This window comes from Centroberyx gerrardi, chromosome 3 (genome assembly GCF_048128805.1).
Source record: "Centroberyx gerrardi isolate f3 chromosome 3, fCenGer3.hap1.cur.20231027, whole genome shotgun sequence".
Lineage (NCBI taxonomy): Eukaryota > Metazoa > Chordata > Actinopteri > Beryciformes > Berycidae > Centroberyx > Centroberyx gerrardi.
The window spans coordinates 23340793-23353441 of NC_135999.1; the positions used below are offsets into that span (position 1 = coordinate 23340793).

Sequence of the window (12649 nt, forward strand, 5' to 3'; positions counted from 1 at the left end):
TGTGTGTGTACGCAAGCACGCACAGTTACATGTCTGTGTACGAGCAGGTGAATGTGTGTGTTTGCGTGCCCATGCTATTTTGACAGTGTGACTTTTGTTGTAAGCCAAGGCCTCCCTGCGTAGCTAATGCTAATGTGACTTTTTGAATACAAATCAAGCTGGAACAAATACCTATTAGTCAAAGTATACCTATGGGAATGCGAAATTTAGATTTCATTAATATGCAAATGTTCACTTTGTTTCAGTCTGGAGCCTCAGTGACCTGTTGGGGAAGGGAACAAAAACAAGTTAAAGTTAAATCTGCCTAATGAACAGGCATCTGGCTGGAGTCTGAAATGGGAGGATAAGCAGAGTAATTCCAGGTCTTTCTTATTGATCAGGATTTGGAGATAAGAGGAGGTTCTGGTATCCGCTGGTCAAGCTTCTGTGATGTGAGTGGTCAGGGATTTTTCTCCTCACTGACCAGGAGGATACTGTATGTCTTTTGTCCTCTCTGCATGTAGCGGATTAGAAAATTAGTCTCATGGTTGCCAGGCTGCCTACCTTACTGCTTCATTTAGACACCAGACAGACGGGTTGGCTTAGCACAGACATACTTTCAAGCAGTGGTTCTCAACGTGGGGTCCGGGGACCACCAGGGGTCCTTGAGCGGGTTCCAGGGGGTCCCCAGCAAATTGATGAATTGTTAAACTTCAGCAATATTTCATTTACAAGAAGTTAGGGGATGTAGAAGAATGACTATTTTGATCATAGTTTCACTGTTATCTCTCTACAATAGAGATACTTATGGGATTCTGGACAAAATCATATCTAACAATAAAAATATTCTCAGATTTGGGTCCAAGAGACAAAATCTCATCAAATGGGGGTCCGTGGCTCTAATGTGGACTAAATTAGGGGTCCTTGATATGAAAAAGGTTGAGAATCACTGCTTTAAAGCACCAGAACATTACATTTACATTACATTGAACAGCTGCTCTTATTCAGAGTGACTTAGAATGACCCAACAGTAGAATAAACTTAAATTCCTGGATGAGAGGGGGATGTGAAGTGTTCCTTCAAGAGAAGAGTTTTCAATTCACGCTGGAAGGACGAGACTCTTCAGTCCTGACTTCGGTCATCCCACTCACCTATTCCTGGCAGATGAGTCAGCTCAGCACCAACAGGTTTGAACACGGCTGTGGCTATTCTGAAACACACAGTTCTGAAGAGCATTTCGATAAGGATGAACAGTCTAGTTACTGAGGGGTTGAAGTAAGAGAGGAAAATGTTCATTCAGTAATTTTCTTTACCTGCTTATTCCTACTAAGGGTCATGGGGGGCTGGAGCCTGTCCAGCATGCATCCCAGTAAGTGTCTATCTAATACAGATAGATATGTTCATAACTATGGGCAATATCAGCCCCCTTTACACCTGGCATTAAAATGTGTCTCTGGTATAAACATTGAAATCTGCTTTCTCTTTCCTTCGCCAAAACACAGATTGTCACACATGTCACTTCCTCTTGTGATGTTTACATTCTTTAACACTGACAGGAAACACCTCGTCCCATCCATGAGTATCCTGACAATCAGTTTGTTTAGTTTATTTCTATTCACATAGCTTCTATATGTGGACCGGAGATACATAGAATTTACCCTTTGGTGTTTTTCTGACCGAATGCGTGTCTGACCACCTCCGGAGGTGATTTGGATGATTGGATCTTCAATGTGTCTGGGATGCATTTACCTGGATTACCTGGATTTTAATGTGTTTCTCCGATTATAATCCGATATCACCCAGGATGCGTGTTAATGCCAGGTGTAAAGCGTCTTAGAGTCTTCAGTCCGCCTGACTTGGATGTCTTTGGAATGTGGGAGGAACCTGGAAAAAACACACGCAAACATGGCAAGAACATGCAAACTTCACACCGAAAGAGCCGGAGCTGTGAATCGAACCCGGGTTCTTCTTGCTGTGAGGCAACAGTGCTAACAGTTGAGCCAGTGTGCCGCCTCTGAGGGAAACGTTGTCATTATACAGTCCATCCATAGAAGAGCAGTGTTGGGTGTGTCCCATAACGCCAATGACAATAGTTACCAAAGGTTTCCAAGGGAAGCAGTGTGGGCGATTGCTCTAGCAATCGACTGATCTACTGCTAACTCAATTAGCAGTAAATTCTGTACTTATAACCCCACAGTAGCGTAACATAATTCAATCTCTGTGGGAAAGTATGCATCTCCCTCAGTTAGCGTTAGTGGCTTTGGCGCTGAAAGATGTAGATCGGTCTCTGCAGTAGGGAGGAATCCAATTGCTCTGTTTATGGGGGGAAACAGTCACCTCCACGGATGCTATCTCACATAACTGCCGAGACAATCTGTGCGCCAACAGCTAGCAGCTTGGACACGATGTGGGGTATCAGGTAGCATTAGCATTACAGATACATGCAGTCTCTTTGGGCTTCGGCTATTAGATTTGCATCAATTGCTCTTTGTGAAACATTATAACTCTATTTCCCCTCCATATTGGCATCATTGTCACTCCCAAGGGACTCGCATCTAATTTGTCTACAGGCATGCACAGGGAGTGTGACACCTCAAGTCTCAACTAGCTACGGCGTCTGATAGTTTAGTGGGAAATTAGTTTTGGACTAATCTGTGCAATACGAGCCATATCAGGCTCCCTACCAAATTTCACAAGATTAGCCATTTTGAAACAAGATTAGCCATCACTGGATAGCTTTACACACACGCACAGCCACATATGACAAGTGATACGCTGCCAAACCCTCCAGATATCAGTGAGAGTTTCAGAATATGCCGCCGGCACTCTGAGCGCTTTCAGAAACCCATATGCGGTATGAAAAGACTCTGTGAAGGTTACAGGGAGAACTTCCTCACAGCTGCAGTTTTTTAGGGCGCATGTAAAAGATGTTGCCATGGTGATGACAAAATGAGCTTTTTCCAAATGCCGACTGAGTGACCTCTGTGACAATCTGTCTTACAGTGTGAAGGCTTGTGCAGAATATGTATTATATCAGACGCAGGTGGACAGATCACTGGTGGGTCTTATTGTATGAATCGATGGGAGAATGTGACACACGGAAGCAAAAGGGCTGTGTGTGTGTGTGTGTGTGTGTGTGTGTGTGTGTGTGTGTGTGTGTAGTACATATGTATGTGCGGCAGAGAGATTGTCCCGTATCCATAATGTCACAGATTTGATCCCTGCAAACAGCCAGTATGTCCATCAGCGACCATGTTGAAGTGTCTTTGAACACAAAACACTCAAACTGTATCTGCTCAGTCATTGTAAGTCACTCTGGATAAGAATGCCAGATAGATGCCTAAAAAATGTAAATGTAATGAGCTTGTGCTTGAGCAGGAGAGAGATAGACAGAGAGAGAGACAGAGAGAGAGAGAGAGAGAGACTCCAGAGAGAACGTGGATGAGTGATAGGAGGCTGTGTGTATTTGTATGTGTCTCTGCCACAAGCCTGAGCAGTAATAAAAAAAAAGGATGGAAAAAAAAAATGAAAAAAATAAAAAAACTTTCTCCTTTCTTCTTCTTTGTCCTTGATTCACTTTTGGAAAATTCCATCATTACTTCCTGTTTCCCTTGTTGCTCAAAGTCCTTCAGTCCTTCATCTTATTTTCTCTCTTTCTCTTTCTCTCTCTCTCTCTCTCTCTCTCACCTCTAATCCATCTCTCCCCCTGAGTCTCTCTATCCCTTTCTCCTGCTCACTTCTTTCTTTCTCACCCAACCTTTCTCTCTTTCTTTTTTCTTTTTCTCTTTCTCTCTCTGTCTGTGTCTTTGTCTCTCTTTCTTTCTCTGATTGCCTGGCTCGAAGTCAAACTAGTGTGTTATTGATGACATGCTCTGTCTTTCTGCCTTTTCCCGTTCTGGCTCCAGTCCTACACTGGCACCACAGGAGCCAGACCTCTCACTCACACAGACACACTCACACACACATACAAACACACACACACAGTGTTGGCCTCCTCCCAGCCGGGACCCGAGGCCCTCTGTGGCCCCTCCTGTCTCCCTGCTGGCTCCTTTGCTGTAATCAGTCATAGTAGAGCAGACACCCCATCCATCATGGAGGCTAAGCTCCCTTCATCGCCCCGGCCCGTAACCCACAGCACACCTGTCAGCATCGGCCCAGTTCAGTGCCACTGACTTTGCTCTGTCTCTTTGACTGTGGAGAAGAAAAGTTTTGTTTCTATAGAAAGAAAATGAGTTGATTTTTAAAACGCTATCGGAATACGAACATTACCTGAAGTTCGTCATTTACTATGTCTAAAATATGAAGCATCTTCTAGCCTAGGTTCTTAATTCTGGTCCTTGAGGACCGGCGTCCTGCAGGTTTTTGTTCCTCCTCGATAGTTAATGAGCCACACCTGGTGTCAGGTAGATACAGGCCAGGTGCGGCTCATTAACCACCAGGGAGGAACAAAACCTGCAGGACACCGGCCCTCGAGGACCTGAATTAAGTACCTAGTAATAATTAAGTTTGTTTGTATTATACATTCTTTGTATAATTGATTAATGCTAGACTGGATGTCTATTCATAGTATTCCCATGATGTCACATGCATTTCCTACCAATAAGGTGCTTTACAATATACACAGCTCATTGGCTGTGGCTGTCATTTGATTATAATCATTTTATTACACCTGTTATTTTCTTGCCAAGATGGCTGTGTGGTGCTGTAACAGAATACTATGACTAGGAAGCCACTAGCCTGATTAATTCTAAGGCTGTGATGACAAAGGACGTGTTTTTTCCACACTGACGTTGAATTTGACAACAACTTGCAAGCTACTAATTAGCGTTAGCTACATAAGCTGAAGTAACGTCATTGAAAAGGGGATAAAGGGGGGATGAAGTTGTTGAAAATAACAATGGACACACTGAGTTTTTCACCCTGTTCAAGAGCTCCACTTAGATAGCACTTGTTTTAGGGCTATTTGTGCATTTAATTAATGCAGGTTGCAGCTAAAGTTGAGACATGTTCAGCTTGGAGTGCTAGGGGAGCACCCAGAAACACAGCACATCCAAAACCAAACTAACAAAAAAAGACTAAAAAAGCTGCAGTCAAAAAAGTGTTAAAAATGTTGATCTTATCCCACACAAGTATTTGTACTTCAGAGGCTTTTCTATCTTGCCAAGAATAAATTCCTGGGGAAAAAATTAATGCATGTAATATTTTTGGTGGTCAAATAAAGGTAAAGAAAGGTATTGAATATTGACGCAACATATTAGCTATTGGTAGCTGGTCGAACCCTAACATCTACAGTTGTCTGTAAGACTGTTAAGTTGCCACCTATCCTTTAAAACGTATTTGTTCTCATTTTGGAGCATAATTAATGTAGATATGAAAGAGAGAGTGAGGGATGAGAAGAGATCTGTAGGACTCTACAGCAGGTTAATATTCAATTTGCTTCAATCCGGCGGTATTTCTATTGGCATGCTGCAGATATTTGACTGTTTCTTCTCCTCCACAGATAGCTGCTCTGCAGAAAGGAGGAGACAGCTTCCCACTCACAGCCGCCTCAGGCAAAGTACTGGGAAAGGTACGTGAGAGGACAGGCACACAAAAAACATAAAGACAAAATATTTAAAAAAAGGTGCAGTATAGTTGCTGCTGATATCAAAGAACCCCCACCCTTCTCAAGTTAGAATTCAAATTCAACAGTGCTTTATTGGCATGACAAAAAGAGATGCATAGAGATAAATACAGAAGTTCTTAGCCAACTAACCACTGACTGCCTCTGTTTCTGTCTCTCTCTCTCTCTCTCTCTCTCTCTTTCTTTCTCTCTCTCTCTCTCCCTCCCTCTCTCTCCCTCTCTCCCCAGGCCTTGCGTAGCTCAGACAGCAGCTCTAAGCCGGTTTACGTGTCTGTCGGCCACAAGATCAGCCTGGACACGGCCGTACGGCTCACACACTCCTGCTGCCGCTACCGCGTCCCCGAGCCCATCAGACAGGTACACACACACACACTTACGCACACACTTACATACACATCAAGTGCCTTCAGTGATATTAAGAGCATAAGTATTCAACCCCCTTGACTTTTTCTGCATTTTGTGATGTAACAGCCTGAATTCAGTCTGGCTGAAATAGGATTTTTTATAACCCATAATGTCAAAATTGATTTGTTTTATTTACAATTTTTTACATATTAATTAAAAATTAAAAGCTGAAATGTTTTGTGTCAATAAGTATTGTTAGTCAACAGTCAGTGCAGCACAAATCTGGACTGTAAAATCCACCTGACAGCAGCCTGGAGTTTGGAAAATGGCTCGTGAAAGACTCTGAGAGCAAGAGGCAAAAGATTCTGTGGCGTAATGAAATGAAAATTGAACTCTTCAGCTGTAATGCAGAGCGCTGTGTCGGAAACCGGGCGCAGGTCATCACCTGTGTCACACCATCTTTACTGTGAAGCATGGTGGTGTGGAGGTTTTCAACAGCAGGGACTGGGAGACTTGTAAGGATAGAGGGATCAATGAATGTAGTCAAGTACAGTCAATTCTTGAGGAGAACCCGCTTCAAGGTGCCAAAGAGCTTTGATTTGTGCGACCATTTATGTTCCAGCAGGACAAAGACGCTAAGCATTCAGCCAAATCAACACTGGAATGGCTGCAGAAGAAGAATGTGAAAGTCCTTGAAAAAGCCCAGACTTGAATCTGTTACTTCAAAATACTGTCGCTGTCCATGGACGCAAAGTATTGACTCAGAGGGTTTGAATATACATTTAAATTATATATTTCTGTATTTCACTGCCAATACATTTTCAGAAAATTCTATGTTTTTACTTTGGAATTATGGGGTAGTTTGTGTATATTGCTGACAAAAAAACTCAGTCCATAATTGAATTCAGGCTGCTGGGAAAAAGTCAAGGGGGTTGAATACTTTAACAAGGCAGTGTACACACAGGCACATAAACACTGTATTATATTATATTTTTGTCTGCTAAATGATCACTCACCCACCCACAGAGCTGCACTCATATAACTATTGCCCAGAAAGAGCATCCAGAAAGAGTTAAGTGTGGTTATAATGAGACAGGAAAAAAACAGTTTAAATATTATATCTGTTGCCAAAAACAAATCAGGTGTGTGGGAAGAGAGGGAGAGAGGGAGCATGGCGCTGTCATTTTCCTGAATGATTTCTTCTGCTTCGTCAGTGACTTCGCTGCATCGAGCTTCAAGAGAAACAATAAACTGAATTGAATTGTTGCCCAGAGACGGTGGTAACGACCCCCAGCTATTAGACTATTAATTAGTGTGCCTTTTCTCATATTGCCAGTTAGAGTTTTAAAGCTTTCATTTGCTATGCTCAATCAGAAAGTTGTTGTTTCTTTTTGTTTGTTCTGTTTGTTCTTCTTTTGCTGTTAAATTGGTCTTAAAAAAGTCCTGAAAAGTCTTAAATTTGGCTTTAAATAAATACATAAAATAAAAACATCTGACTCTCCTTTTGGGGGGAAAAACCCAGAATTGACCTGAACTGATCTCTCTCTTCTCCACCTCAGGCTCCTTTTATTTTCTGCCAGCAGGCTGCGCTGTGCTCCTACCGTTCAGTGTGCTTTCACTTCCAACAGCCCGCACTGCACCTAGAATACATAAATACACACACACACACACACACACACACACACACACACACTCTCTCAGTCACACATGCACACATGCACACACGCATCTCACAATCAGTTTTTTTGCCAGGGGAGCTGCAGTAGAGGCGGCTAACTCATCCCCTCCTGTGTGTGTGTGTTCATTTCATCAAGGCGCTGGGCTGGTGTGTTTAGCTGGCAGGTGTGTGTGTGTGTGTGTGTGTGTGTGTTGGGGGGGGGGGGGGGGGGGGGGGGGGGGCAGTGGTAGGTATTGAATCTGGACATCAGTGAGAACCAGGGACCCTCTCAACTACCTCTGGCCAATCACTGGCTTTTCTCTCTCTTCTTTCCTTTGCATCTTTCTTTCTATCTCTCTCTCTCTCTCTCTCTGTCCAACTCTTTTCCCTCTCTCTCTGTCTTCCACATTCTCTTTTTTGTCTCTCAGTCTCCCTTATCTTTTGCTTTATGCTCTCTCTCTCTTTGTCTCTCCCACAGGCATTTTCTGCTCCCTTTATCGCTTCTTGCCATCATGGAAGAGCCTAGTGATTGTCATGTTCTTGGTTGAACTGAACGTTTACATGGTCTTTTGTGGGCAGAGCAAGATTCGTGTTCCTCGGGTCTCTGAAACCTCATTCAAAATTGTAAAAAGGCTCGGCTGTCAGTCTGAAAATAAGACTCAGAATTGACTTTTTGAAGTTCGAAGAAATGTAAAAAGAATACAAGAAGATGGCTGCAGCGTTGTATTCTCCCTCCATCTCCAGACAGTCATCAAGATCGACTGTTGACAAGAGCTCAAACGTGTACATACACACACACACACACACACACACACACACCACACACACTGTTGCTCGGAGCCAGCAGCTAAAGGTTGCCAGGTTCTCTGTGGCTGAGCAGTATGTTGTGGTTTGCCCGTGTCTAATTGCGGTTCACCGCTGGGACACCAACAGAGGAGCAGCGGGCTGGGGGTTGCCAGATAAGGGCACAGTAAGCGTTAATGTATTCAGGGGAGTAACAAATTGTGAGTGTTTATGATAATGGCATCTACTGGGGCACTGGAGTAGCAGGCTGAGCAGCAGATCTGGCATTGATGTGGACAGACGGAGGAACAGATACACCGATATCGATACTGGTGTTGGATATCAGGCTGATACCAGGCTTCTACACGTTATTAGCATCAGAGGATGACTAATATGTGCATATATATGAATGTATGTATGTCGTGGTATGGAAGTATGTGTGGGGTAGGTGTTAGTGTTATGTATGTATGAATGTAAGAAACAGGGTTTCTGGGGCTTTACTGAAGTCAATTTCCTTGTATGTGTTGCACACTTGATTCTGAGGATTTTCGCAATGCTAAGATTCAATATCAAGAGCTGGGAATGGACTTATACTGGTGTTAAATGTATTGCCGATACAGAGTAAAGAGGGTATTACCATTAGATAAATTCCCCAAAATTAAATCTGAACCAAGAGCAACTTATTTATCTTCCTTTTTCCACATAGAAGGATGTTAGATCTCTCTAATGGTGAAAATCAGTTGGATTCCACTCATTTTTATCTGTCTTTTGGACAGTTTTGATTCCAAACTAAGGGTGACTAAGTCTGTATTTTTAAGTAAGAATTATGGATTGGACCTGTGCTTGGTATCAGGTGTTGCTTTAAAGTTTAATACTCAGGAATCAGCGCTGGCGGAGAAAAAGTGATATGACTGAGGCGGAGGAGCTGGGTTTTCATTCTCTAAGGCCTTGAGTACATACTTTAACCCTTTACTCACACTTTTCATATCCTCTCCTCTGCTTTGTTTCCATTTCCCTTCTTTTATGCCCTTCTCTGCTCCATCTAATGTTGAATGCGCTCCTCTCACCTCGCATCACGATTGAAAAAAAAAAAGAAAAGAAAAAAAACGCCTTCCACAGCTTGAGAGAGACGAAGAGAAAAAAGATGAAAGGAAAGGATGACATCATGGTTGGATTCTGCAGTGAAGGGCTGATGTGTGAATGCACTGCAGCAGAATCTTATATACCACAGTGGATTGCTGAAACACACACACACACACACATACACACATGTGCGCCAAGACTAATTCACACCCCCACACAGTCATGCTCTCTCATGCCATTAAATTCTCACACTCCTTTGGTAGCCCATACTTCACTTGATAGAGTTTTAGAGAACATGTAATGGGAACTAAAAAGGCAACTAGACACCAGCCTCAACTCATTCTCTGCTGGATCTGGTCACTGTGACACATGTATATTTAATGTGATCGTGTTAAAATGATAGCTATAGGTCATTTTCTCAAATAACATAATGGTTCAAAACTGGGCAATATTCCATAATTCTCTAATTTTTTCTCCATCCTGGACCAAGTCAACTGCGCTGGGATTGGCTCTTGCGTTAATACGTTACTTCTGATTGGCAGAGTTGACGACAGGCTTGGCACTGCTGTTACATGACTTCTAGCTGGCAGAGCGAACTACACGCTCTTGCCTTGCATACCCAAAACGCCACCGATGTGTCAGGAACAAGCGGCGGTAAAAAAATGGCTGCAAGAACACGGCAACAGCGACAACGATTGGCCCCAGGCTGCAGGAACAAACAACAGAAGATACATGTATTTTTTATGTATATCAGTGGGATTGATAGTTATATTTATATATTTTCTCTCAGCCTTTATTTATCCAGGGAGCGTCGACTGAGCGCGCTTGCTCTGTCCCTGCGCTGTCCTGTTTCACATTCACACAGTTCAATACGCTCCCACCTGGGAGCTGACCAGTACAGCCAGTCTTCTGCTGTCAGCCACTGAGCAGCTCTGGGGGTTTAAGTGCCTTGCTCAAGGACACATCAACAGTAGAGTTTTCCCCACATGTTGCCAGCCAGTCCAGGGATTCAAACCGGCAACTTCCCGGTCAAAAGCGCATTTCTCTAACCTCTAGGCTGCTGCTGCGTCCATATGTATAGGTGTAAGATACAGAATGTGTCAGTGTGTGTTGGCAGACATACACGCACACCTACACAGACCAAACACACACACACACACACACACACACACACACACACACACAGTCCAGACACAAAAGCTAAGCATATGCACACTGTGGCTCCCCAGGGAGACAGGTTAGGATTCACAATAGAAAAAAGAGACCAGGACACACACAGAGCTGCAAGGAATAACAAAAATAGATTTTATTAAAGGTGGAGGGGAGCGGGGGAGAGGAGCCAGGTTAGAGGTGTTGTCTCGTTTTAGGCTGAGGGTCGGTCAGAGGCAGGAAGAGAGCGGAAAACACCTCACCTCCAGCACTTGAACGAGGCTGATTATCACATCCAACAATGTCAAGTCGATATTTGTGTCTTTTTGGAGAAATTCTTGTCTTGGAGAGGAAGTAAGCGCAGAGACGCTTCCTCACAGTTTGAGACGGGCGGTGTGCTTCATGTCGGGCGCATGCTTAACAAAGACACATAGCTGTTTATTGTCCCAGCTGTTACACCCGGCTCTGTACTGTAGACTGCAGCGCTGCTCGGACGCGATGCGTCGTTCTCGCAATGAATCTTGGGGCTTCCCATTCGTTCTCATCGGTCAAGTCACCGTCTGATTCTTCCTCGACTGGCAAGTAAACCTCAGAGAAATGTATCTGTTCTTTATCTCTGTCCTTCCGTTCTTTTGTTTTGGAATCGTGCTTCGGCGGTTAGATGTTACGTAAAACATGGAGGACACAACACGCACATCACAGCTCATCCACAGTACAGACACACAACATAGCATGTGCACTTACACACAAACGCACACACACTGTACAGGCGCATCTCCACCTCCTTGTTTTCCTAATGAGTCAGTCAATAACCCTAATGGACAGTGGTAGAATTCAAACCTAATTTTCCTCAACCTAATGTTCCTTGACAAAGAAAGCTACTAGTGTCCTGCCGGTCCTGTCCAGTTAGAATTAGTAGGCCTATCTTATGTCTCTCTAGGAAATCGGTAAAAAAAAATTGAAAAATGAATGGTCATGGGGGTCAGTTGCATAAAGATAGACCTAGTCTTAGACTTAAATCAGACTTTAAGTTAGATTTAAATCTATGATTTCTCTGGGAAATAAATCACAGTCGCTCCTGTAGTCTACTTCTTGATTGCTCTCTTCTTCAGGCTTGTTCCAAAAACCAAAGATTTACCATCTTATATGAAACAGCTACAGTATTTAAACTTCCCACTCTGACAGTTAGGCCTACTTGTTGCCATAGCAACAAAGTTCTTAACTCAAGCTCAGCCAGGGTGGAAGTGGCTAACTTTCATACCTCAAAATAAGTCTGGCTTAATAGTTACGCAACAGACAGTCTTAATTAGACTAGTCTAATCTGAGAATCTAAGACTAGTCGAAGGCTTAGACTAGTCTTAACTAAGTTTATGCGGCTGGCCCCATATTTCACCCAGAAGACACAGGTCCAAGCCCTCTGCCGGCCAGCATCGCCCTGCTGAAGTCTCTTTCAGCGAGACACTGAATCCCCAGCAGCTCCAGTGATGCTGCTCTGTAGCTGACCGTGACCTCTGACCTCTGTGGAGGGGAGGAAGCCAAGCGAAGAGAGAATTGCCGTACGGGGTTCAATAAAGTATCACATCATTATTATTATGACACTGAGCCAAGAAGTATTTGACACACACACACCCCTTTACATGCTACTGTGTGTTTGCATGCGTGTATGTTTAACCATGGGACTTTGCCTGTGTGTTGTTTGTGTAAACGTGTGTGTATGTTTTCGTGTCATGTGTGTAGTCTTTGGCCACATCCGCTCCATTGGTCATTATCTCCAGGCTGAAATCCATTACCCTACCCTTCACACACACACACACACACACACACACACACACGTACACACACACTGATGGGAAGACATCCACTGGTAATGGGACTCTGAGGAACTGGCTGAGACATAACAGCCTATTGCCAGAATGCTCCTGTCTCTGTCTGAGTGCTTTGCACCGAGCGGAAGTCACTAATTATGTTCTCTCTCTGTCTACAGTAGTTACCTGAACATCGCCGGCTGTCAGCGCTACCGCCGTTTGCCT

General features: G+C 43.6%; 1 protein-coding gene across 1 annotated transcript in view; it reads left to right on the forward strand.

The window, feature by feature from the left end:
* Window positions 1-12649, forward strand: part of LOC139924866 (endonuclease V-like) — a 31933-nt gene that overhangs the window by 11474 nt on the left and 7810 nt on the right. The window contains exons 6-7 of the mRNA XM_071916074.2: window positions 5480-5548; window positions 5831-5959. Coding sequence (XP_071772175.1) covers window positions 5480-5548; window positions 5831-5959 — 198 coding nt within the window. The remainder of the gene's footprint in view (window positions 1-5479; window positions 5549-5830; window positions 5960-12649) is intronic.